The sequence below is a fragment of the Cupressus sempervirens genome, chromosome 6, assembly GCF_028749045.1.
Source record: "Cupressus sempervirens isolate cs-2001-9-10 chromosome 6, ASM2874904v1, whole genome shotgun sequence".
NCBI lineage: Eukaryota > Viridiplantae > Streptophyta > Pinopsida > Cupressales > Cupressaceae > Cupressus > Cupressus sempervirens.
Window position 1 is genome coordinate 159,268,315 of NC_143123.1, and position 26,494 is coordinate 159,294,808.

General features: G+C 36.6%; 1 protein-coding gene across 2 annotated transcripts in view; it reads left to right on the top strand.

Annotated features, from left to right (window-relative positions):
* LOC149551738 (protein-L-isoaspartate O-methyltransferase 2-like) overlaps nt 1-10,079 on the top strand; it is a 105,398-nt gene extending 95,319 nt beyond the window's left edge. For both annotated transcript variants that reach the window (XM_089787245.1, XM_089787246.1), the window contains exons 6-8: nt 9,387-9,458; nt 9,552-9,616; nt 9,717-10,079. In XM_089787245.1, coding sequence (XP_089643371.1) covers nt 9,387-9,458; nt 9,552-9,616; nt 9,717-9,800 — 221 coding nt within the window. In that variant the 3' untranslated portion in view covers nt 9,801-10,079. The remainder of the gene's footprint in view (nt 1-9,386; nt 9,459-9,551; nt 9,617-9,716) is intronic.
* The last annotated feature ends 16,415 nt before the right edge of the window (nt 10,080-26,494 follow it).

Genomic DNA, 26,494 nt, shown 5'->3' on the forward strand with positions numbered 1-26,494 from the left:
TATCACTCAAAATAGGGAAAGGACATTTTATTTTGATTGATGGGAAAAGGCTTATTATAAGTGGAGGAAAAAGGGAACTATGAGGGCATTCTAGAAACTTTTATTTTTATTTGGAGTCTTTTTCTTAGTGAGTTTGAAGCTTTGCATGAATGTCCAATAAAACCTTAGGATGGAAACCCTAGATGGATTGGTGATTTGGACGATAACCCAATAGGCCCCTTTGTGGTTTCACTTCAAGAGCTAGAATGCATCACATTGTTCAGTTTTGTGGATAGTTATCCTGCTACAAATCATCATATCATCTCATCGGGGCTTTTGATGACATTGGAGTAGAATCATGTGGGTATAATGCATGTAAATTTTATGCATGTTCTAGCATTGTACCGATTGTATACTTGATGTGGCAGCCATGAATGTTTTATATCAGAATCATATTCAATAGATTTTTCTTTGAAATTGCTTATTTCCTTGGAAATCCATGTCATTTCCTTTGCATCTTTAGTTGGCATGTTATTGTTGGAAACTCCAATTGGAGCAATCATTGATGTCAAACTTATTGGTAAGATAGAATGTCAAACCTACTAGAGAGACATTTACTAACAGTGTAGAGTGCCATATCTATTGATTGATGAAGAGGATTTGAAAAGAAGAGATCATGAGATGACCTAGTGAAAGGTTGAGTTGAGAAGTTAAATATCATGGAAATACAATGGGCACTTGATGTTAGTACTTGGCAAGATAATTCGTTGTTCAATCAATAAATGAAGAAAAGAATACAGTTGGATGAAGCTTAGAGTTGAATCAAGTCAAGAGGATAAGCTTGATCGAGTATCAGTATTGCACGGTCAATGAAGGGGCTGAAGCAGACGATTAAGGAACTTAGGTAGAAGTGGAACAAACAGTTCAAGCTAAGTGTTAGTTATGGCCGAGCAAATGTATGAAGAAGTGTTAATAGCGACCAAGCGTAGTTATGGCTGAGCAAGCATGTTGATGCCGAGTGAGATAGCATAGTTTGTATCAAGCTACATAGTAATGACCGAGCTGAAGAACACAATGATTGCTGAGTGACAACAAAAGTTACAGTTTGAGAAAGATTAGATTTTGAGGTCAACACAGATAGAATTTTGAATTAGTCAAAGCATGTGGATGATAAGGATTGATGAGCTGATGAATTTAATGCACGAGGAGAGTTTGTTAAGCGATCAAAGGCAAGGATTTGATCAAAAGTTTCTTGAAGAAGGAGAACAAAAATATGGAAGGATTCGATGAATTTGACCAGACCCTAAGATCAACGGTGATGTTTAAGCGGCAAAAGATCAAAATTACTTACTTAAGGAGGCATAAGGAATGGATTATAAGTGTGGTTCGTGGTTGATTGGCGATCTTAAGGAGAAGTGTGAAGAGTAGAACAACAGAAGTGAAGTGTGAAGAGTTGGTGAAGAGTGATTGCTTGAGGAGATGCCAAGAAGATCAATGATGGAGATATTAATGGAGGCCAGTCAATGAACTAGCAGATGAGCGAATGGAGATCTGAATTTGCAAAGTGAGTTGTACTTTACAGATCAAACCTATTGTTACATTCTAACCATTGTATCAATCAAAATCCTTTAATCAAGGTTGAACTATAGTCATTTCGTAAATCCTTTAATCAAGGTGACATTCTAATGGAATGATCTGATGTCCTCTAAGAAGGCCACTCCTAACATGGTGATTAAATCCTTTAACAGTGTTACATTTAGCAATGTGTTGTATAAACTTTTACAGGGTTGGCTCTTAACCGAGCTCACTTGAGTGAAAAATTGGTAGCATGTTACTTGGTGATTTTTCCCAAATTGGGTTTCCATGTTAAATCCTGGTGTCAAAGTGTTATTATAATCTGTGGATGTTATTGTAATGCATGCTATTTTTTATTGTAGTTTAGTTACTGGCAGTTGACACATATAGAGATAGAGAGTTAAGATATTGCATGAAATGTTAAAATGTTGATGCCATGCTATAGAGACCAAGTGGGTATTTGAGATTAATTAAGTTGTTTGAAGTAAGTAAAAGTTGAATTGGTATATCTAGGCCTAAGGATAACTGATTCACCCCCCTCTCAATTATTTTAAATCATTATAACAATTATTTCACAATGAAATGGAGCGAAACATGTCAAGAATTTAAACACAAATCTGATTTGAGACAATATCCTAGATAGGGATATCTCAATGGTATTAGAGCTACAACTCCTACGTGCTTGTGAGCTTGCAGACAATGTTACCTGAGGATTTGTTTTTGTCAAAATTTGATCTGTCCCTGTTTTCAGGATATCCTAGAGACTTGGAAACTTCCAGAAACCTTTCCTGTGGCTGTCCCATAAAATTAATGTTTTAGTTTTGATAATTTGTGTCATTTCCACTCTCATGTGAACTCTAAAGTTAAATTATTTAGCACAAACATTATACATTAAGGTTCTATAATTCATATAAACATGCTTTATCCATGTTTTTATATGAATATTTAAAATTTTCCAATATATTTAAAATTTTCCCTATATGTTTTTTTATAGTTGTAACTTGTTCCCACTGCCGTCCCCTGCCATCCCTTGCTTTGAGGAAAAAAATCCATGTCGGAAACCCGTTTCCCCATCCCTTTATCTCCTTGTTCCAAAAACTTGGGGCAACATAGGTTACATGTCAGATTTTTCGATTGCATGTCAAAATTTTCAGTTGCATGTGGATCTATGAACCTTTGAGAGATTGGTCCACATAGGTACGACACTAGGGCCAGAGTAGAACAACTAGAAGAAGAAGAAGTTGAAGATAAATCAACACCTAGAGAAATGGGTGAAAGGAGAGTAGAAAGCCTATTGAAAGATTTAAATAATCAACTTAATGATTTCTTGAATACTTTTTCCCAACAACAACAAATGCTACAACACTTACATGACCGTATCATTATAGCCATGGGTCATGTGATCAAACCATCCCTGATCAAGGAGGTCAAGAATTGAGAGTAGTAGAAGGCATAGTAAAACTGGTAGAACTGCTGCAACAGTTCCAAATGGACCACTTGGACCCCTTTTTATACCAACAAGAGAAGAACAATCATCCACAAGTTCAAAACAACAACATAAGAGAAAAGAAAACTCAAAGGAGGTACACAAAAATCTAGAGGAAGAATTTAATAAACATGCAGATTTGGTTCATGAGGGCAAAAGAAATGCATTGGGGAGTGACTCACATGAAGTTTCATCATCTTTGCAAGAATATTCACATGATGATTCTATAAGAGAGATAAGCATGTCTTCTCTTGATGTTAAGTATGAGATTGATATGGACAATTATGGTATGGATTCTTTGGGTGATTACCATATATCTTGTAGTGTGATAGCTGACTTCAATAATGACACAATTCATACACATGAAGAAAAAGCGGGTCATGGCATTCAAGGACACTTGGAAAATCGGAAACAAAAGCTTTTGGTATGGGAAGATTTTCAAGACCATTTGGTGCTGAGGGAAGGTAAAATAGCTCAAGCATCATCGAGGATGGATACTACTCAGAAGCAATTAGAAGACCTCTTTTGGACAGCCCAAAGAGAGGACAGACAAAAAGTTCAAACCTCTATAAAAGCCACTTCTATGATGCCAAATGACAACATTAGAGGTATAAAAGTTGAACAAGTTGATCAAAGGATCAAAGAACTTCCCAAATAAATTTCTTGTAGCCTTGTGACACCATTTGGAGATGATTTTTTTAAGACACTACAGCCTTTAATCACTTGGGGGAGAAAATGAGTCTGGTCAAAATTTTGTGGTGATTGATGTTTCCAAAGATAGCAAAGAGGAGGTCAAAATTCTGATTTGGGACAGCAATAGTTTACTTTCTCATTCTCATGAATTTGCAGCCTTTATACATGAAATAATTAATGTCAAAGAGTCTGCAAGTGTTGATTATGGAGTTTTCAATGAAGAAGTGCTTGTAAAAGTTGAAGACATGACACAAATGCATGACAACAATGCTGATTGTTATAATAGCAGTGATATATTTCTTCATCCTCAAGATATGTGGCCCATTATTATAGAGAATACAATGTTATGAGGTCACCCAATGTGGGCAGATAGTCATGAGATATGAGTTGTTGATGCAACTAGTAGGAGGGTAGAATTTGTGCATTATAGCATCAAAGATGTAAAGAGGACTTGAAGCACGTGTGGTGCGTTGTTTCACAATCCTAAGAATGGTGATGCTATTATCAGACAGAGCAGTGGATTGACAGAGCAGCGTTCCCGAGATTGATATGGGATCCAGGCACTTGGTTTAAACATGTAGGTGCAGTTTTCTTGGGGACAAGAAAACCCAATAAGGGAGGATTGTAATGTGCCCTTTATGGAGCCAAGGAATTAATAATGTGAAAATTAAATATATGAAGCAAGAAAAAGCTAAAGTGAAATTCAATTACAATTAATTCCATTTTCTCTCCTAGCAACTTTATGTTATAACTTAAAATTGACATTATGCACCTAATTTATTGGGGTCACTTTAAGTCATAATTTATCGTCTACCTAGGCCAACATGATGAATTAAAGGGAGCTTAAATTGGTAAAGTGTCTTTTCTCATAATATCAATTTTAATTTATAACATAAAGTCACTTTTTGGAGAGAAAATGGAATAAAATCAATTAAATAAAACATTTCTCTCAAAATAATGAAAAAGTATTAAAAATGGAGTAAAAAGGGAATTGTGAGGGCATTTTGGAGATTGTTATTTTTATTTTGAGTCTTTTCTTTGTGAGCTTGAAGCTTTGTTTGAAGATCTAGTAAAACCCCAAGACAAAAACCCTAGATGGTTTGGTAGATAGTTGTGAGATATGAGTTGTTGATGCAACTAGTAAGAGGGTAGAATTTGTGCATCGTAGCATAGAAGATGTAAAGAGGAATCAAAGCATGTGTGATGAGTTGTTTCACAATCCTAAAATGATGGTGATATTATTAGAGTAGAGCAACAGATTGACAGAGAAACATTCCCGAGATTGATATGGGATTCAGGCACTTGGTTTCAAATTGTAGGTGTGGTTTCCTTGGGGACAAGCAATCTGAGGAAGGGAGGACTGTAATGTCCGCTTTATGGAACCAAGGAATTAATAATGCGAAAATTTTATATACACATACATACACAATTTATTATGGTCACTTTAAGTCATAATCTATCATCTAACCTTGGCCAATGTCATGAATAAATGGGAGTTTAAATTGAAAAAGTGACTTTATCATAATATCAATTTTAATTTATAACAAAAAGTTGCTTTTGGAGAGAAAATGGAATAAAAGCAATTAAGTAAAACATTTCTCTCACAATAGCAAAAAAGCTATTATAAATGGAGGAAAAAGGGAATTGTGAGGGCATTTTGGAGATTGTTATTTTTATTTTGAGTCTTTTCTTTGTGATCTTGAAGCTTTGTTTGAAGATCTAGTAAAACCCCAAGACAAAAACCTTAGATGGTTTGGTGATTTGGACGAGAACCCAAATCAGCCCCCTTGGTGGATTCACTTCAGGATTCATAGTTGCATAATATTGTTCTATTTTGTGGATGGCTATCTCACAATGAATGATCATATCTCATAGGGGTTTTGATGATATTGTGTAATGTCCTTGACAAAGAATAAATGTATTTAATTAATCTGTGTAACGGGCCGATTATTTTTAATTTATCTCGGACCCATATTTTTTTTTTTGTCTTAGTAGATTGTGTCGCCATTGGCTATCTTTGTACACCCTCGGAATGTTTCCTGACGGGTATTTAAGCACAGCTAAAGGTTGTTTGTAAGTATGCTTTGGATTATATTTCTTTGTACTACGAATTTCTGTTGGAGTTCTAGATTGTTCGCCATTTTGAAAGTGAAAGATCTTCCCTATTTGGCTCACACGGTTTCGATGGGACTCAACCCTCACCCTACTTTGTCCGTGCATGTATTACTTGTTCGAATCTGGCAAATTGGAGTGCTCTTTTCTCAGCAAACACATTCGGAAGAATTTATGTATTTGACTCTTTTGGTTTGGCGCCTACAATTTGTGTATATACACTTTGCATTTTCATGTGGTATCTGATTGATGTGCTTGATTGATTTTCCTATACATAATTCTCCACGTACGGCATTCTTGCTCCCTTCATTTGCATGTGCGGCCATTATTACACACTCCGTACATCCCTCACAGACCCACCGTACGGACCCCATTGCCGTACTTCCTTGTAGACCACCATATGGCACATTCTCCATCCCATACAGCTCTGTTAATACTGTACACTCATTTGGCAATGTACCCCTTCCCTCCCACTTTGACCGGTATGGAACAGCTTCTAAAGCAAATCACTGTACCTTGCTCTCACCCCTATCACCGTACAGTTACTCTTCCATTCCCGTACGAACGTGCTTCCCCAATCACCGTATAGTCATCCTCCGTTCTGTGCCTCCTATTGCATCCTTATGAACTGATACTGTGTAATCCCCTCTTCATTCCTCCACTGTGCGGTGCTCATAGACATTAATCACCTGGGCCATTACAATATTAATCAGTTGGGAATATTCGGGAACATTACATATTGGAGTGGAATCATATGGGTATTTTGCATGTAAGTATTGCAAAAACAATATATTTTGATGTAAAGCCATGAATGTTTTATATTAGAATCATTTTCAATAGTTTTGTCTTTGATTTCACTTATTTCCTTGGAAATCTATATTGTTTCCTTTGCATTTTTAATTGGCCTGTCTGCATGTTATTTTGCAATGAAATAAATTAAAACATGTCAAGAATTGAAACCCAAATCAGACTTGAGACTTATCATAGTTCGGCATATTTTACTCTCCATATATATATATATATATACTGCCATCCCCTACTGTCCCCTATTTTTGGCCCTGTAGGAAATATCCCAGAAATGCGTCCCCTGCTGTCTTCCCATCCGTCCCTGAAACACCATGGAACATAGCTTGCAACTGAGCTGCACCCATCCAAAGTGGCCAACATCTCATCATAGTGATCCAACTAGACTCTAACATGGTCAGTGAAAGGATTCAGATCTTGTATTTATATTTTTAATTGGTAAGAGGCTTATCAAGCCCTTCTGTTAGTTTATAAGAACAAAATTTATGTTCTTTTGAGAGTATTTATTGAAATAATATATTAACTGGATACCAAGAGCCCTGGGTTAGTGAAAAGAACTAAAAGCACATATATAATTGTCTGTTTAGTAATATTATACAACCAAGTGTCTGGACAAGTTATGCACAAACAAGAAACGTACATGGAAAGTCTTCAAATACTCTGAATGAAAGTTCCTTGTTGTACAAGTTTTTAAAGCTCATACTACAGACAATTTTGCTTGCCATTTGAGATTGACTGAGCTGAGTATTGGATATGGAGACACAGCCTTGTGACTGAGCCTGAAACGAAGGAACTATCAAGTAAGAACAATTTGACAATCTAAAATGACTAATAGAAAACCTGAAAAAAGAATAGATCCAAGCTTTTTCTTACCATTTGAGATTGACCGAACTAAGCATCGGATGTGGGGACGCAGCTCTGTGGCTGAATTATGCGCAGAGTAGGGGACTTTCAAGTAAGAATAATTTTACAATCTCAAATGACAAATAAGAAGCCTGAAAAAGAACAGATCCAAGCTTTCATTACAAAAGAATTACTTTAAGCATCAAGTGAAATTTCCTCCACTTGAAATGGTAAATTTTTTGTACTCAGAAGTATTATATTCATGAAAGAGTTGAAGGTCAAGCGCACCCTCAAGTAATAAACATCACAAGTTGACTTACTAAGGATAGCAGTTCCATCTGGTGGCCAAGAAACAACTAAAACTATCTATATTGAATAGCTGAAGTGGGGTCTAATATGGTGACAAATTCCATGAGCACAATATTTTAGCATAAAGTCTACAGAATTATAGTTAACAATATTAACTGAATCCATATCCTTGGAAAGCTAGAAGGACAATCTTCAAAACCACTATTACTGGGAGTAGATCCATGAAATAGAGTTGCCATCAGTAAGCTGAAGCATATGAAGTCATCCGACTTTTGTTTAGCACTCAAATTTTTATTGCTTCCTTGTAGGCTGCCATGCCACTGCTCTTTATTTCTGCTGGAAACAATAGCAGATGGAAAACAGAAAACTAGTTTCATCTAGGGTGGGAGTAGTCTGTTATGTAAGGTCTTCCTTCGTCTAGCTACCTCTTTGGCACCAATTATAAATCTCCTTTCCCTAATCTTGTAGATTGGTTATGATGAGCACACTTGCAGTTGGAATATGGCAAGAATCTGGGGTACTGGTTCTCACAAGAGAAGTTTTTAATGGTCCCCAATATGTTGCCTCCACTAATTAATCATCAACATCTTCATATGGGTTTCATTATATAGAGGCATTGCGCCTAAGAACTCTAGTTGGAGATATTGTCCTTTAATTCCCTCCAAAGCTAATCAAATGCCGTTGGGTTACCAAAGAATGTTGATCTTTTCTTATTCAGATATTGCACTTCTTTTTCAGAATATTAATTTGGATTATAAATTAGAATTCCATTACAAAGCCTTTTTTCTCTTTTATAATGACCGTTAGTGTATTATGAAGGAACTGGGTTAGTCAAATTGATAGTAAAGGAAATTTAAATAATCTTGTAGGGCTAACATTCAGATTTTACTAGGGACATGGTTCATTTTACAAAAAAATATAACTCCACAGAAAAAGACCAAACTGAGATCCTTGGTAAGGCTTTCTCTGATTTTACTATTTATTTATTAGCCTCTCTTACTTCGAGATGACACTTCCTAGAGAAAAGAGCATTTAATTGTTTTAGAAATATTGTAAGTGTGCAATCTAGGTAGTTAACATTTCTTTTTTGAATTACTTTGGTTGGTCTAGACAAAACTATTGCATTCTGATATGAATGATAACCAAGAGAAATCGGGTGGCCTACCATCCTGAGCATGGGGAGCTTAATCCTTAGGGACATCTTGATCTGGGTCAACAGGATGAGTTACCCATATAACCCCTTGGGCAAGTAGATGATTGCCTCTTGCTGCTCTCATATTAGTTGGGAGTTGAACTCAGGTTGGCTGGCATGGTGTGCACCTAGAGTGAGTAGCTTAACCAACTGCGCTGACTCCTGGTGGCTGATTTAATTAATTTTTCGTTCTATCTTATTGACTCAATAAATCTTATTGTGATTTGAGGTTGGTTTTCTCGTCTTCTAGAGCACTCTTTAGTCATTATTGCTAATGCCTGACAAGATTTTCTAGCATTGGATCAACATAGAATATTACCAGTACTTCATGAATTTTATGAATTCTGTTATCGTTTTCTTTGTAAAAACGTCTTGTTTTGGAGTTGTGGTCAGTGGCAGATGGAAAAAAGGGATTTCCAGATGCAGCACCCTATGATGCTATCCATGTTGGTGCAGCAGCTGCAGGTATTTCTGCTTGACACCCATTCTTTTTGAGACTCATTGTATTATTTGTAGTTAATTTTATTTATCATTTTGAATTTTTTTTGTAATCTACAGAACTGCCAAAAGCTCTAGTAGATCAGTTAAAGCCAGGAGGAAGAATGGTTGTCCCAGTTGTTGATGTAAGTTTTATTGTGCTACAAGTGCATAAAAATTCTTTGCTATGTTATATTTGGTTTTTTTTTGAATGTTCTGTAAAATGCTTACATCTTTTGCATGCAGAGTTTGATGATCATTGACAAACTTGAGGATGGTACAATTCGTGAACACTCTGCAATGGATGTCAGATATGTTCCTCTTGTATAAATGATGTGTCATCAGTGAAGTCAGGAATTGCAGAATGGGCTTTGCAATCAATCAAATATGGCATTACATATATTTAAGTTGCTGGATTTTATGAGCGGATACTTTTCTTATATAGTTCTGCGTGTTCTATGTTTTTAATGTTTCATGTATATATTACTGTACATCAAAATATTATGAAATTTTTGGCTTGTATATTGACGAAGCGACTTATGCACTATGTAAAAAGTTGGATATTAAATTTTAAAGGTTTAATCAAGTCAAATTCTGTCTTTTTATCTATGTATGATTCTTGTTAGTTGTGGACAAAGCATCTAAGTGAAGGGAAGTTGCTCCTCCTGGTCCTAATGTAATTGACTCCTTTGTAGAGGAGAAATGGGTGAAAGGGCATGCTAGTTACTCATCAATTTGTGAAAGAGAGAGGTTTGTTGTTCAACGCCTTCTTGAAAATTGTGATTTCTGGGTGAAATATCCCCCATAAAAAAAGTAATGAGAGTTCAACCTTCCACTGGCCTTTGATTATTATTATTTTTTAAAATTTGTAATTTGTGGTGCGTAAGGTTCAGAAATTAAACAAGCACATCTAATTGATTGTGGGCTATAAGAATTAATTGATGGAATTGGAATAATTCTATTTTTGTTTTGTATATTCTGACCCTTTGCACTTGACCTTGATATGCAGAAAATGTTTCTTGTTCTCTCTATGTTATGAATGTATTGGCAACGTGGCTCATTTGAAGGATATTGGGGTGTCATTATGTAGCAAGCTTCCATGTTTTTAATTATTCCAGCTGCCAAACAAGGGGGCTGACCCTTCAAAGCCACCAACATAGGGATGTTAAGAAAACAACAGCGAAAACTGATGTGCTATTTTTTACAATAATATACCACTAACAACACAGTCAACAAAGAGCCTCTATAGATATGCTGCTTGGAGAAAACAAGGTCACAAAAGGCCATATAGAACGTATTGGCCAAGAAGACCCCCAATAATACTTGGAAAACAAACTACTAGCTGTGACATTCCAATTCTCCTTTGGATACAGAGTTGTCCAAGACCATCTTGTGATAAAAACATTCCTCCAACTGTAAATTCACCCTCCACCAGAAAAACTTCCACCTTAATAATAAAGGGGCCCACTTCAATACGAGCAGCTAGGAGATAGACTAGCAAAACAAGGAGCACACCACTAAACTACATTTCATCTAAACGTCCATATAAAGAGTTCATATAGAGTTACAAGCCTTCTTTTTCATGAAGAAATGCTCCACCTCGAAAGGAGAAGCAAACCACAAATACCAAGCCTTCCCCTTGGTCAATGGCACAAATTTTTCATCCTTAGGGTGGGGCGTAGCCCCCAAACCTGCTGTAAACTTCAACCCAAATAAAGGCCAGAGCAAGCTCAAGAAAACTATCAATAGTTGACTGGCCACAAGAGAAAAGGGGAAAGGGGAACACTGTCCAAACATAACAAAAGGGATGGTCCAACCCAGAATTTGGGGTTCTTTAATGGTAACATTTAGTATTAAACAATTACTCCTAAATTGTTACTTCTGTTCTCCATATATTTATATGATAGATAGGGCTATGTAGTTTGTAGTTTGGGCTATCCATCTTACATATATATTGTAATTACACATACAAATAGATTTTATAACCGAGTCAAGGATCTATCTGAGATTTGCAAGAATAGGAACTATAGGAGCACGTAACTCCCCCCACCATGCATAGGTCCCTACTTATCCAATCTAGTTGAGTGGTACACCGGATTCCAAATAAAACATACCCCCTACATATATACATATATGTTTAGATGCATACATACATATATTGGACATAACCTTGAAGGAGTGGAAGACTAGTGCAGTCATGGTAGGAGTTTCCCCAGTGGAGATGATCCAACTATGCAACTAGAGTCAACACAACGAAAATCACAATGAAAATCGGGAATAAATACCAACAAATATGCAAATGGATCTTATTATCATAGGAGCTAGAATATACATCATATTGGTTTGCAAGTGCAACTTACAAACTTTTGACAGACATACCTTATTACCAAAAACACAAATGACCTTCCAAATCTACCACACTTCGTCTCATTTGTGACTACTCCCTAAACAAGAACTACCACAACACTTATATACAAGTTTGCCAGCGGCAAATCGGTTCGTTCAATTATATTATCCAAAGATGAAGAAATATATACAATAAATAAGACACAACTGAAGTTATATAGATCTAGTTACATAACTGTGTAAGCCTTTGCAATACAAGAAATAACTCCACACATGATCCAAGAACATTGAGATATGTGTCATTAAGCTTCATTGATTGTGGGACACCATAGCAAGATCGACAAGTCCCGACTGCCTATAAGAAAAGGAAGAACAAATAGGACCAGACTTATTCAATCTTCATTGAGAAAGAACCAATCATAATGTGAATCCAAACATAGATTCGTCATGATGCCAATAACACATCATATGGATCACATAGAATAATGTGCTGACTGGAACAATCACCACACAAAATACAAAAATGACAAGAATATAAACAAAAAAGAAATATTTTTAGTTGATGCATATTGCTAATTGCCCAAGGATGTACTTGCATCAAACACCCAACGTGAATAGAAGATGTTCTAGAGTAACTTGCAAACATCTTACAGGATTCATGACATAAATCCCATGCTCATTCTCAATCCAAATATCCTCTTTGTCTGCAACAATCATAGTTTCCAAATGATAACTCCTATTGTTGTATCCAAACTTCACAAACCTATTAGTATGCCCTTTCTTATCAAATAACACTTCGCTATTGCTTCCATTACTTGTACTGATCACTAAAACTCATGCAACTTGCCTTTGCCACTAGTTTTTAAACAATCAACAATCAGCATATGATATTCATGTTGTAACAATATTTTGTTGTTATGAGTCACCATCAATCTCTAAGGTTTAGATCCAGTAACCACATCCTTTCTCAACCTCACAACCTCAGAAACATCCTCAACCACTTGTTGCACATTACTCTCCTGATGGACAATATAATGTTATGATTCTCCAAGGTGTAAGTTTTCATCCTGCTCAAGTTCTTTGCACTTCTTCCTTTTTCCCTCAAAGGAATCAAAGTGAACTTCTTTCCATTCTTCAAAATAGTAATTACATTCTTTCAACAATCACGAATAACACTTCTATCATATTGCTAGGGTCTACGCAACAAAACATGACAAACACTCATGTTAACCACATCATACAATACCTCATCCTTGTAAGGTACAATATTGAAATAAACCCAACATTGTTTTGTTACTTCCACCATATGATCATCTTGAAACCAACTCATCTCATAAAGACACAAGTGTTTAAGTCTTCTCAAGCCAAGGTTACGTACCATCAATTTTGATAGAAGATTAAAAGTATTACTAGTGTCTATAATAACACTATAACATTTGCCTCCTAATTTGCAAATAGTCCTATACAAACTCCTCCTTTACATAAGATCAACTTCTTTATTACTCACATACTTTTCCTAATCATAAGGGATTCTTCCATTTTAGGTGCAACCATAACTACTTCATGCTCATCAACAAAATGTCTTTCATGTGCCACAAGATTCTATATACCAATGCCCTTGTCAAAAACCTCAGAACATTGAAGAGCTTTATGTCCTACTTTTTGACATTTGAAAGAATTACCTTTGAAATTCTTGGTGCCATTGCATCTACTAAGAATCCTTTGATCAAATTCCTCTTCAATCACTCACTTCTCTTTGTTTATGTTACTAACTTGCTTGTCCCTTCCCCTAGTGTTGCTTTGTCTCCTCATCAACTTATTTTCTTCCTTAAAGGCATACTAATAAACATTATCAATTGCATTGATCCTTAACATGCTTAACTCATCTTGGATATTAAGTCTCAAGCCATTAATGTACTTAGCCACCCTTATCCTTAGATGATTCTTGGTGTTCAGATTTGATTGTCATCTTGTAGAATTCTATATACTCCCACTAAAATCTTTTTGCTTTGAGTTCAACTTTTTTAATAATTTCAATTTATAATTCTTTGGTAAGAATTGGGCCTTAAGTCTAGAAACAATAACCCTCCATCTAGTGATCCTAGATTCACCATTATCTTCCCTATCGTTTTGTAATTATTTCCACCATAAGTCAACATGACCTTTCAACTTAGTCTAAGCCAACCTAACCATTTGTGGATCTCTGAACTATCAAGTCCTCAAGATGTAATGAACTAGAGAAACAAGAAACATCCATCCTATGACTCTTACCCATTTCTATCATTGCCTCTAACTATCTTTCCTCTTCTATAGGGATCTCAACTTTAACAATATCAAGATCTTCAACAACTTCCTCATATTCATCTTTTGTCTCAAGATTCCTTCTAAATCTAGTTAGAGTTGTTGTCCTATACTTCATCATCACAAAATGTAGGTAACAATACAAAAATTTCTCAACTTAGTTTCACACTTCTTTGAGATAGTTCATTATTTAATTGGCTAACATTGATCAATCAATTGACCAAATTTGTATAATCAATCCTTTTCCTAAAGGCTTTCGTCGAGTCTTTTTTGTTTTTCATTTTATTAAGGCTATGCTTGATTTTGAATCCTCCAATGTCCTTTTTCGCTTTTCTAAGAGTGTGTTTGTTTGCTTTGGTCTTTTAGTTTTGTTCAAACCCTTGCTTTCAGTTTTCCCTTTAGTTCAGTATATCTTAGGGCTTAATCAGACTTGACAATCAAAAGACATGATCGTTTAAGTGCCCAAAAGGAAAACTCTCCAGATGCAATTGCATATTTAAAATATCATGTTATATTTTTACGTTGACATTCACTTTTTTTAAAAATATAACATAAATTCACTTTATGTTATGTTTTTAAGTTACTTTAAATGACTATAGAGCACTCTGTTATATTTTGATGTTGAGTTGCTTTTTAAAATTTTCAATTAAGTGACTTTATTATAGTTTGATTTATTTTTGAGTTGCTTTATGTTTTATTTAAAACGTCTAAGTTAGATATTACTTTTTGAAATAATATTTGTATATGGTATTTTAATTATATAGTGTAAATGTTATTTTTGACCCAATTAAGTGACATTTCCTCAAAATTAATTAAACATGTGCTTAATTGATCACTTAAATTGTGCAAATATGACTTTCAACCCATTTAAGTGTTTAAATGTAAAGATTTTTCAAGAGTGCGATTTGCACTAGAAATGCACTTTTGAACACTTGAAGCATGCTTTTATAGACCTCCAAGAATGTGATGTGTATGAAAATTGTCTTTTACATGTTAAGTGTCACATGTAAATGCATTTAGAGTCCACAATTTTGCCTTCTAAGGCCAAAATTGCCAAATGCATATTACATATTGCATGTTTATAAAATATGTAATTGAGGATGGAGAGTGCAATTTGCATTGTTTGTCTATATTGCAAGTTTTATAATATGTAATGAAGCCTGGAGAGTGCGATTTACATTGGATAAACAAAAGACATGCATTTTAAAACATGCAAAGGGGCCCCAAGAGTGTGATTTACACTTCTTTCCATTTACATGCAAATGAGTTCATGCGTTTGGCCTCCAAAAGTGTGATTTGTCTTCTAACTCCCCAAATGCATTGATTTTAAACATGTAAAGGCTCCAAGAGAGTGTGATTTGGAAATTCAACACATGTAAATGCTATTGGGGACCACAATTTTGCATTCCCAAGCCAAAAATGACTCAAATACATGCATTTTTAAGGCACATTTTTGCTAAGAAAGCTCAAAAAATTGGGTTTTTCATTCACTTTTTTTCATAATTTGGATCCATGTTTTAGCATTTAGGGAAGACATTTTTGCATTCACCAAATATATATGCATTTCTAGGGCATATTTTTATTAAAAATGCCCAAATTTTGGCATTTCTAGCTCACATTTCTCATTCAATAGGAGGCATTTTTGGAGTTGCGATCCATGCTATTGCTATTGGAAATCACATTTTTTACATTCCCTTGCAAAACGGGTTTCATGTTATTGCATCTAGAGACCATGTTTTTGCTAAGAAATGTTCAAAGACAAGGTATTTGCTTAAACTGTTTTGCACATTGGAGTTTTGAGATCACATTTTTGGGCATTTGCATATACAAAGCCATCATTTGCAAACATTGAAAAGGTGGAGAGTTGTTTGAAGATTTGAATTTGGAGTAAAGTAAATCATTCAAACCTATTAATCTTCCACATTTGGCTCTTTGATCACCAAGTAAGTTGAAGTTTTCAATCCTTTGCTATTTCATTGCATATTTTGGTTCATCCTTGTACATTTGCCCAAAGATATGCCATGTATTATGCAAATCTTCTTTAAATAAGATACAAACTTTCATTTTCAAGTGCTTGGAATTTCCCCAAATTCTAATTTAGAATTTGCATAAGAGAGTGTCTTGGTATTTGTCATGTTTAAGTCAAAAACCAAATGTATGTTTTTGTTTTGTGCATAGTTTTGCTTCTTGTTTGCTTGCTTGTTTGGAAGAAAGTTGAAGATTCTTTCCCAAGAATGGAAGAGCATTTATTCTTTTTCACTTTCCACCTCACCATATTTCACCAAAATGCATTACATATTTCCATATTTCACCAACACATGTCAAAGCATATTGCATCCATTTCCCAATATATGCAATTATATTCCAAGAACATTTATATATAATTCCATCCTTCACCTACATTTACATGCAAATTACCTTCATACCCACTTATATATAATTCCATCCTCCGAACCTAATTACATGTTTTCATCAAACACAATTACATGTAAATCACTTTACATGTAATTATTTGCAGAGAACCCAATTTTGGTATAAGGTCACACTTTTAAACACCAAAGTCACCATTTGCACACATCCATATGCATCCCAACATGTATTCTTGTCCATAACCACAAAAGCCCATGTTTTCCCACATCCAATTCACCCTTGAGAGTCTGATTTTGGCCCTTTTCACCCAAATACATATGCTTTCCAGTTTATTTCCACCCATTATATGTGTTTCATATGAATCTAATCCATACTTTGAATGCTCATACCTAATGGATTCATCATTGTAACTCAAGTCCCAAAGTTTTCATAGATCTAATCTCACTGAAAGATGTTTTCATCTTCATGGTGTGACACACTCTTCAAGATATGTTAGAACTTCCTCAAAGAACAGAGACATCTGGTCGATAAAATATGCTCTAATCCTCAAGAAGCAGTAATTCATTTGGTCTCCATTTTCTTAGTGGTTGTTTGAGAACCCAAGTTCGTGTGGGAATGTGCCAAGAACTTTGCTTATAAAAAGGAAAAGAGTTAAAGGTGTTGATGGAAAGTTATTCTGAGTTTACATTGGGACAACATCGAGAAGATTTTCAAAGTTTTTGAGACTCCAGAATGTGCCAATCTACAAAGGAGAATTTATGACAACCCAAATGAAAAAAAGCTTGGTCACATCAAGTTTTTAAATGACAACAAGCAATTCATCAAAGAGGCTATCAAAAGATGCAACACCATAATTATCGATCAAGGTGAATCTAGTGGCATATAATACACGAACTCCCAATCTTGCGATCATGCGAGATTGTATCATTGAGTACAAGGCCTTTGCCAACAATCTACATGATTGATTCATTTAGAATCAATAACCTCAACAATTTCTTCAAGCTCTTTTCTATGTTTGTTGAGTTGCTCCCACTTTTTCCTCCATGTTTTTTCTTAGCTCCTTTGTGTATATAAAGGAGTGTCCTCTAATTGTAAAACTCATCTTTTGTTGTATTCAAGAAAGCTTTGCCAAACTTGTGCAAGCATAACTTTGATTGTGTAATACCAATGTGGGAGAAAAGTGAATAAAAGAAGCAATTGGATTCAAAGCTTTGATTGGAAGCAATTGTGATAGAGAAAATTAGAAGCTTTGATTGTAATTTGTGCCTATTGTCTTTTATTCATGTTATTATTGTGTGTTCAATAGTAGAGCATAGTGAGTTAAGAAGCAATCAGAGTCAAGGCTTTGATTGGGAGCGGTTGTGGTAATACATAGACTAGAAGCTTTAACCGCAGCTTGTGTTACCATATCAAATTCACAAAAAAGTTAGAATTCCCTGTTTTTGGAAGTCTTTGGGCCCCAAAGAGGTTATTCTTATAGAATAGATTAAAACAAGACTTAGAGCCAAACTGATACACTTTCAATCAACTTTTGAGTTGGTGTTGGTTTATTAGTATCACTGTTTCCAAGTATTAGATAAAGTGTAGTTAGAGATTTCATCTTACCCATTACTTGCTCTGCAGGTAAATGTATTCTTTCCTGAAATCTAACAGGAAAGAATATTAATAACATTCTTTACAAATCTCTCAACTTCTTTCTTACCTTGAGTTGATTCAAGGAACAATGAGAAGGGGGAGCCTTCCGTTTAAGGTAGGAGAGACTTTGTTTCATATGTTGTGGTTGGTCTACCTATTTTGTGATTGGATTTTAACAAAATTGTCAATTGCAAAATATCCACCCACTAGGATTTCACGACTCTATTGGGGACACAACGTGCATTTGAGAGCCTCGTGCTTTCATTTGAAGCAAATATGTGTCCTTTTTCATTGTAAATATTCATTGTAATTGTTTCACGTATTCACCAAGGACATGTAAATGGCCCAAGGTCCTTGGGGAAATGCTTTTGGATCATTGAATCTAGCTCCACCTCTACATGATCTTCCAAATGGCTCGCAAAAGAATATGCTTGTAATTTTCTCTATCACAATTGCTTCCACTTGTTTTTGGTGTTCATGCTGCTGCTTCGGTGTGCCATGGCACCTCCATAGAACAAATGTCTATGCAAGTTTGTCTTGAAGGTTTTTCACGAGGTAATCTTTACATTATCCTTCCTTTGCAAGAATTTGATGCTGCATGTGATTGGTTAGAATAGCACACCTTGATCGGTTATTTTGTGGGTAGGACTCCTCCTGAAGGTATGCTTTGAGAATGGGTTAACAAGAGTTGAACTCCTCATGGAGTTTGCCTTGATGCTGTGCAAAACCTTACCAAAGGTGTTTTTTTTAAATTAAAAATTTTGCTTCGCTAACCCCTCACAAGCAGAAGCGGTCTTTAACAACGGACCATGGTTTGTGCGTTCTTCCTTGCTTGTTTTCAAAAAATGATCATGAGACTTCATAGTCTCGGATGATAAAAAACTCAGGGTTCCTATATGGGTCAAGTTTTCAGGTTTACCCCTAACTTGCTGGCCTTTCATTGAGTCCATTTCCAAAGCCCTTGGCAAAGTTGTCACCAAGGAGCTTGAGAAAATTTTCAATGCTCGCTCGCAACGACACGTTTGTGTAGAGGTGCATCTTTCCAAGGATCTCAAGGATTCTGTGAAAATTCAGATTGGGACTAAAACCTTCTCTCAGAAGGTTCTTTACTTGAACCTCCCCAACACCTGTTATAGGTGTCGGTCAGTGGAACACAAGATCAAGGATTGCCCTCTGGCTACGCCTAGGGTCAAGCCTGCGCCTAAAGAGGTGTCTGTCAAACAGGCCGAAGGGAAAAAAAGAAGAATGGATTACTGTTGGGTGTAAGGGTAAGGCTCCCTTGAATCTCTTGCCCCCCAAGCAGTCCTATGCTACGGTCACCGCAGTTCCTCCTATCCCTATAGGAGCATCAATTCTAGCCAACGCAGGGATGCAAGCAATAGACAAAGGAACTGCTTCCAGAGTTTCGTAAGTTTCAAACCTTGCTGGCTCGTAGGGGATTAAGGCAACCGCCAGGGTTTCTACCTTGGTTGGGGTGCAAAATCCTCTTGCTACCTCTTCCATAGCACCACTAACGATGTGGCATTCTTGCAGTCTTTATGGACATGCAGAGACACTAGAGGTGAAATGTCAGGCTATAAGTCCAGAGGGTTTTCCATCTGACTTCAACCATGTTTCTACCTTCTTGCAAAATAGCTACTCCTCTCTTGAAGATGAAAATGATATGGAAGAGTTCTCATGAACTTCCTATCATTGAATGTTTGAGGTCTCATAGACCTCCCCAAAAAGTACTATGTTCGGGATGTCCGTCATAGACTTGGTAATTTAGATTTTCTCTATCTGCAAGAAGTTAAAATTTTTGATTTCATGCTTGCTTCAGAATGTTGCATAATTTGGCAGGATGGCATGATGTTTTCTTCCTAGCACAAAGTTGTCTGAGGTGGTGTAGTTACTCTCCTGTCACCTCGCCTTCATTCTACTGTTATTTCGCACGGTTTTGACCCCACACATAGAATTATTTGGCTTTTTATTTCCATTAACAATCATTCTTTTGGAGTCATTAATGTTTATGCTTCCAATGATGCTATGGAAAGATCCCATATGTGGGCCTGGTTGGTTGACAACTTGCCTCCAGCTACTTGGGTTATGTGTGGAGACTTTAATATGGTTGAAGTGACCTCTGACAAAGATGACATTCTACCTTTTCGCTAGATAGCTGGAGAAAGACAAGCCCGGTATTACATGCACAATAAATTGGGCCTTTTTGATCCCAATACCAACTGCCACTAGGATAGTGGGGTTTCGCACACTTGGTCCAACTTTTGAGCTGGCTCTGACCGCATATTAAAACTCCTTGATCGTGTTATGATCACTGCAATCTTTTTTCTCTTTTTCTGAGGATCGAGATTTTCCTGTCATTCCCTTGCCAGATGTGATGTTATCTGACCACTACCCCATTTATTTTGTTATTTCTTGGCAAACAGCTGTCCCAAAGGTGGCCAAGTCTTAGTTCTTCCTCAACACGTCTGTGCTGATGCATGCTTCCACCATTTTGTACATCCTACGTGTTTGGAACTTGGAGTCACGTTCGCATTCTCAAAGGGGTTGGATTCAATGGTGGAATGATGCCATTATCAAAACTGCTCAGTTCTTGCGCATTTATGGGTGATAATTGCCTATGTTTCATAAATGGTCATATGAAGCCAACACACTTGCCCTCAAAAAAGCCTCTGAGGCCCTCACCCTCAATCCCTTTGATGTAGACTTGCAAATTTAGCTTACCAAGCTTTGCCATGACAAACAAATTGCTGATAATTATGCTGCACGGGGAGCCCAAATCAAAGCCCGTCTCCATTGGTTGGAAGTTGGAAACAAAGCCTTGAAGGAGTTTTTTTAGGCTCTTCATGCTCACCATACCAATGTTGGGATTTAAAAAATCAAACAAGGAAATGCTATTCTGTCTAGTCTCCCTGCCATCCTACAAGCCTTTGTTCATCACTATGAGAACATGTTTGCCTCATAGGGAAATTCGGTTGCTTAGGAGGAAGCTCTCAGAAAGTGTATTTCTATTACTCTAAACCATCTAGCAGCTAAGCAACACACTTTCTGTGAGCAACTTCTTTCCCTCTGAGACCTTAAAGAGGTGGTCTACTCTATGGCGGATGACAAGTCCCCTAGGTGTGATGGGTTCCCTTGTGAATTCTACAAACACCTCTGGGAGCATATAGGTCCTGATCTACACAAGGTTTATCTTGAAGCCTATCACTCTAAAAGCTTAGGAGCCATTATAAACAAAGCAAATATCAAATTCATACCTAAAGCTGGTGATCTAGAGGATATATGTAGTTGGAGACCCATTACCCTTCTGAATGTGTCATACAAGATCATTACCAAGGCACTCTCTCTCAAAATCAGGCACATGTTGCCCTTAATTGTGCAACTAGAGAAAACTAGATTCATCAAGCCCAAATATATTCTTGACAACATCATTGTTGTCTGGGAGGGAATGGAATGGGCTTGCAAGTCCAATCAGAAGGCCATCTTTTTAAAAATAGATTTTGCTAAAGCCTATGATCGCATTGAATGGCCTTTCACTTGGCTATGTTCCAAGCTCTAGGTTTTGGCCCCAACTTCCTCCAGTCTGTGGAGATGCTCTTTGGGGATGCTAATGCTTGCATTACCATCAACAATTCATAAACAAAGGCTTTTGGACTTTTTCATTCCATTAGAAAAGGTTGTTCGCTAGCTCCTGCGCTTTATGTCCTTGCTACAAAAGGTTTTGGATATTTACTTGCATTTTATGTCCTTAAGATTGGTTCGTGACATTTCCTTGCCTAAATCCTCCTTCCAGTTAGTCAATGGACACTTTGCTGATGATTCTTTTCTCACTCTTTTAGAGGATGAAGAAAACATCGATAATGCTTTAAGTTGCTTGGACACCTTTTGTCAAGCTTCTGGTTTTGCCATTCAATGGCATAAAATGCTCTACTTCTGCTAGTCCTTTATGCCAACTCCACCTTGGCTTAGCTAGTTTGAGTGGAAATGGGTTTCTCATAGAGAAATCTTCTACTTTCTTGGAATTACTTTTGCATTCCAGGCATCGCCTGTGGAACGTTGGAATGCTGTTCTAGCTAAGATTAGCAAAAAGCTTGACTATTGGATCAAAAAGCCACTCTCCCTCACGGGAAAATTCCAGATTTGCTCTAAGATTCTTGCGGCTACTCATGTATATTATTCCATTTAGTGGGCTCCATCCAAAGCTTCTTACATGAAGCTGGAATGATTGCTCTGGTATTTTCTCTAGGCCTTTGGTTCTGATCGCCATGGCTTTCACAAAGTGGCCTGGGATTTTTGTTGTCTCCCAAAAGAGTCCAGTGGTCTTGGCTTGCCTTCCACTTGGAGACAAGGCCTTGCTCTTTGTGAAAAATGGATTATTAGGGCTCTCTCAAGAGATGAAGCTTTGAAGATTCTGGTTTGGCACTGCATTTCTTCTGGCTTCCCTGTTAACAGGCTTGCTTGGAAGGGGATTGGTTTCCAAACCCTTCTCATTATGTGTGAGCCTGTGGTCATTCAGGGCTCCTTCGTCATCAAGAGCATTTGGAAAGCTTGGGAGGTTGTTAAGCCCTAGCTTCGATGGGTTGGAGATGAATTCCGCAATGGCCTGTCCTTGAATCAACATAACATATGGTGGTCTCCCTTGTTTTCCATTCAGGATACTCCCCTCGCCAAGACTTAAGGGGCCAGTGCACTATATTTTTTCAAATGTGGCATCAGAACTCCTAAGGACCTCTTTTCACGGGTCACCATGAGTTTTAGGACCTGAGAAGATATGCAAGTACAGTACCGCCTTGTCCATTCAGACCGACAAATTTTTGACCTTCTGCTTTCTTCCATCCCTACTCACTTAGTTCATAAAGTGGGGATTTAGTCTGTTTTCCCTTGGTGGCTTGATTGGAGGTGGTTTCCTACCACTTCTTTTTCTAATTACAAGCCAAGTTTGGGCTATAGATGGCTTTCACCTCATCTTCCCATGATGGATACGCTAAACCACAAATGGCATTTGTAATCTTCCCTTTCTCAATTGAGAAAACACTTTGACACCATATGGAATGCTCTAACCAAACCCAAGATTGCACATTTTACTTGGTGCCTGGCCTTCCAAGGTCTTCCCTTGGGGCCTCAGCACAAACACATTGGGGTTCTTGACCCTAGATGCCCCTTTTTTAGACAACCAGAATCTTTCTTGCATATTTTTGGTTTTGCAAGCGTGCTCAGAATTATTGGCACTAGATTCATGATTTTTTCAAGCCATTCCGACCTGAGTCTTTCTCTTGGCATATGATTTTACTAGGTGACTCTCCCAAATTTCCTTGGAAGTTCACCTAGATTTGGCATACCTTCAGGCTGTAGATCCTATTTTCTCTGTGGAAAGATAGGAATGCTATTCTTTTCACACACAATTTTTTTGATGTTAACATTGCTATGTATACTAAGGCATGCATTTGTAATAATGTAATTATGCAGATTCAGGTGCAAGCTAATAAAGTTGCACTCAAAGTTGCTCACCTGTAGGAGCTGCTCAATCACTGGGGCAATGCTCCTTTTACTGTTGCCAGAGTTCCTCCAGATGCCTCAGTGGAGACCTCAAAGCCTCGTGGCCACTATCCTCAACACCACTCCTCCAGGTGCCACTCGCACACCCCACACTCCCAGGCTTCCTGTCACCGCTCTCCCAGTGGTGGTGATGGTGGTACCGCTCAACTTGCCCACCCCGTGGTGGTACTGGTTGGTCCCCGGCTCCTCCTCCTAGTTCTCATCATGCACACTTAGGGAAGTGGCCTTTCCTGGACCTGGCGATTTCTCCTCTATGGCCAGAGGTTAAAGATGCAGAGGCTACAACTGTTGCTACTACTAGTGACGATGGATGGACTGTTCCCAGTGCACCCCCCAATCCTAAAGATGATTGGGGTTTTCAAGATAAAGACAATCCATCACCCTCGGTTGGCACTCCTTTGGCAACCTGAGGTTGCCTTATATATATTTTTTTGATGAATAGTTTTTGATTCCAGCTGTGGCCATGTTTTTAGTCCGGCTTCGGCCATTTGAACTCTTTCGTGGGGTGATCTTGTATCCCCTGGCCCCTTTTTTGTGAATTGTAAACTGAGCATATTTTATTAAAATATATATAATTTTTTTTTCTGTAGTTATGCTATGTTTTTCAAGTTTTTTAAAAATCAACTTTTAAAATTGTTAGAATTTATTTTTTATTTAGTTCTTCACATAATTTCTAATTTTCAAACAAATATTCTCACCATAATTAAAAAAATCTAAGATTTTCTTTCCTAAAAAATCTTTTACTAAATTGTTAAGATATGTTTCTATTATAATTTTTTAAAAATCAACTAAAATATCTAAACTGCTACCACAATAACCTTTAGTTTGAGAGTCTATTGTTATCATTTTTATTAAATAATGTTATTTAAATTAGAACTATCATATGCCTATCAAATTTATCCAAAAAAAAATATTGTTCACATTGAAGATTGCTACCACTGTAGAAAGCCTCTTGGCTTAACAAACATGTCTCTACCTAAAGTGCAAAATTGGTGAGCATATCCTGAAAAGTAGTTATCCAGGAAAAGAACAAATACATGATGATCGAGGACATTGTTCGATCAATTACATAAATAAATTTTAACCAGTGGCTCCATTTCAAGTTGTGTAGGTTATTAATTTTGATGTACAAGCTTGTATGGAGATTAAGGGTACATGACATCCAAAAGCTTTCCCTTTCAACACAAATTTGGAAAGATGAAGAAACACTTTTGTTACAAACTATAACTATTGGAGATGGAGAAAGGGTGGCCAATGCTCCATAAATTCTATAGGCATATGCTACAACTATTAACCTAGCATCCTAGCGAAGAGGTTTTTTTTTTTATAGTGGAAAAACTTAATTATCAAATATCTTGTTTTTGCGCTTACCAAATATGCTAGAAATTTAAATGATGAGAACCATCGACCTCAAGATTTTAGCACAGATTAGGACACTTTGGAAGGATGCATTAAGGTGAAAAAGATAAAACATTAAAGAAAGATCTCCTATTATAGGAGTAAAAAGGGTTTACACATCCAAACACAAAATCCAATCAACAAAGAAGAAGACATGAAAAACTCCCAATTCAACAAGTCAAGGTTAGATGTTGAAAAAGAGATTCCAAAATAAAATTCTATAATAGAAATGAACTTGGCTTGTATTGAGAAAGTAGTAGGTCTATGCAAGAAATTTGATGTTTTTGTGAGATGGAATAGGTGTGGTACCTCTGTGTCAGAATTAACAAACTGGTTCAAATCTAAATATGAGGATGAGGTAAGTAGAACATTTCTCTGATATGATTTTCTCTTTTTAAAATGTAATTCTATAGTAATAAAAAATGGTTTCCTAAATGATGCAAGCCATAGATTAAAAGGCTATGATTTCACCTTTCTAGATCAACAACCATAATTTGATCCTAGTAAATCAGTAAACTTTAAGGTGGACAAGGTGATCCACTTTCCAGACATACCTGTGGAATTAATAAACTTAGAATTTTTTAAGGCTATAGGCAATAAAATAGGTTGATATGTGGGAATGTTAGAAATGATTATCCCTCAATTTGACAATATACTAATTGTGAATATGGATATTAATACCAAAACTCTAGAACCCATTCTTATCCAAATCCTAGATGGGGTCTATATGATTTATGTTGAATTCCTCAAATCTGAGTCATGAATGGAGTATGAAGGAAAGCTGATTTATATGAGAAATGGAAAACCACAAAGCCACGTGGAAAAGACACCAACCTTGGTAGATACACAAGAGCCTTAGTTATGAATTAGAGAAAGGTGAGATTGTGGAAGAACCAGTAAGCATCATAGGCAGAGGACGGTGACCCCAAAAGGGATAAGCCTAAAAAATACATAGCAATAATACTTAATAAGGAAGAATGATGCTTCAAAATTGCAACAAGTCAAAGGAGAGAGGACACAGATTACAGTGGAGGGCATCATCTGGAAAATGACATAGATATCCAAGTGAAAACATTATGTCCATCAAGCCCTTCAAATGAGGAAATCGATAGCCAAGGTAGAGTGGAGGAAGAGGTTAGGATCACTTATGAGCATTTATGCAAGTTTTTAGTTAATGAACTAATGAATGAATTTGTGGATGAAATTTGTGATGAGGAAGAACTACTAAGACAAAAGGAATTTCTGATCAAAGAAATTCTAAAAGGTGATGATCCAATGGAGAAAGTGGAAGTGAAACAACTGCTAGCAAAATTGGAAGATTAGGAACTAAATGATCAGAAAGATGGGGATAGCCACGACTCAATCAAGAAAGAATAACCTTGATTGTGCAAAATCAAATAAAAAGACGGGAAGAAAATCCC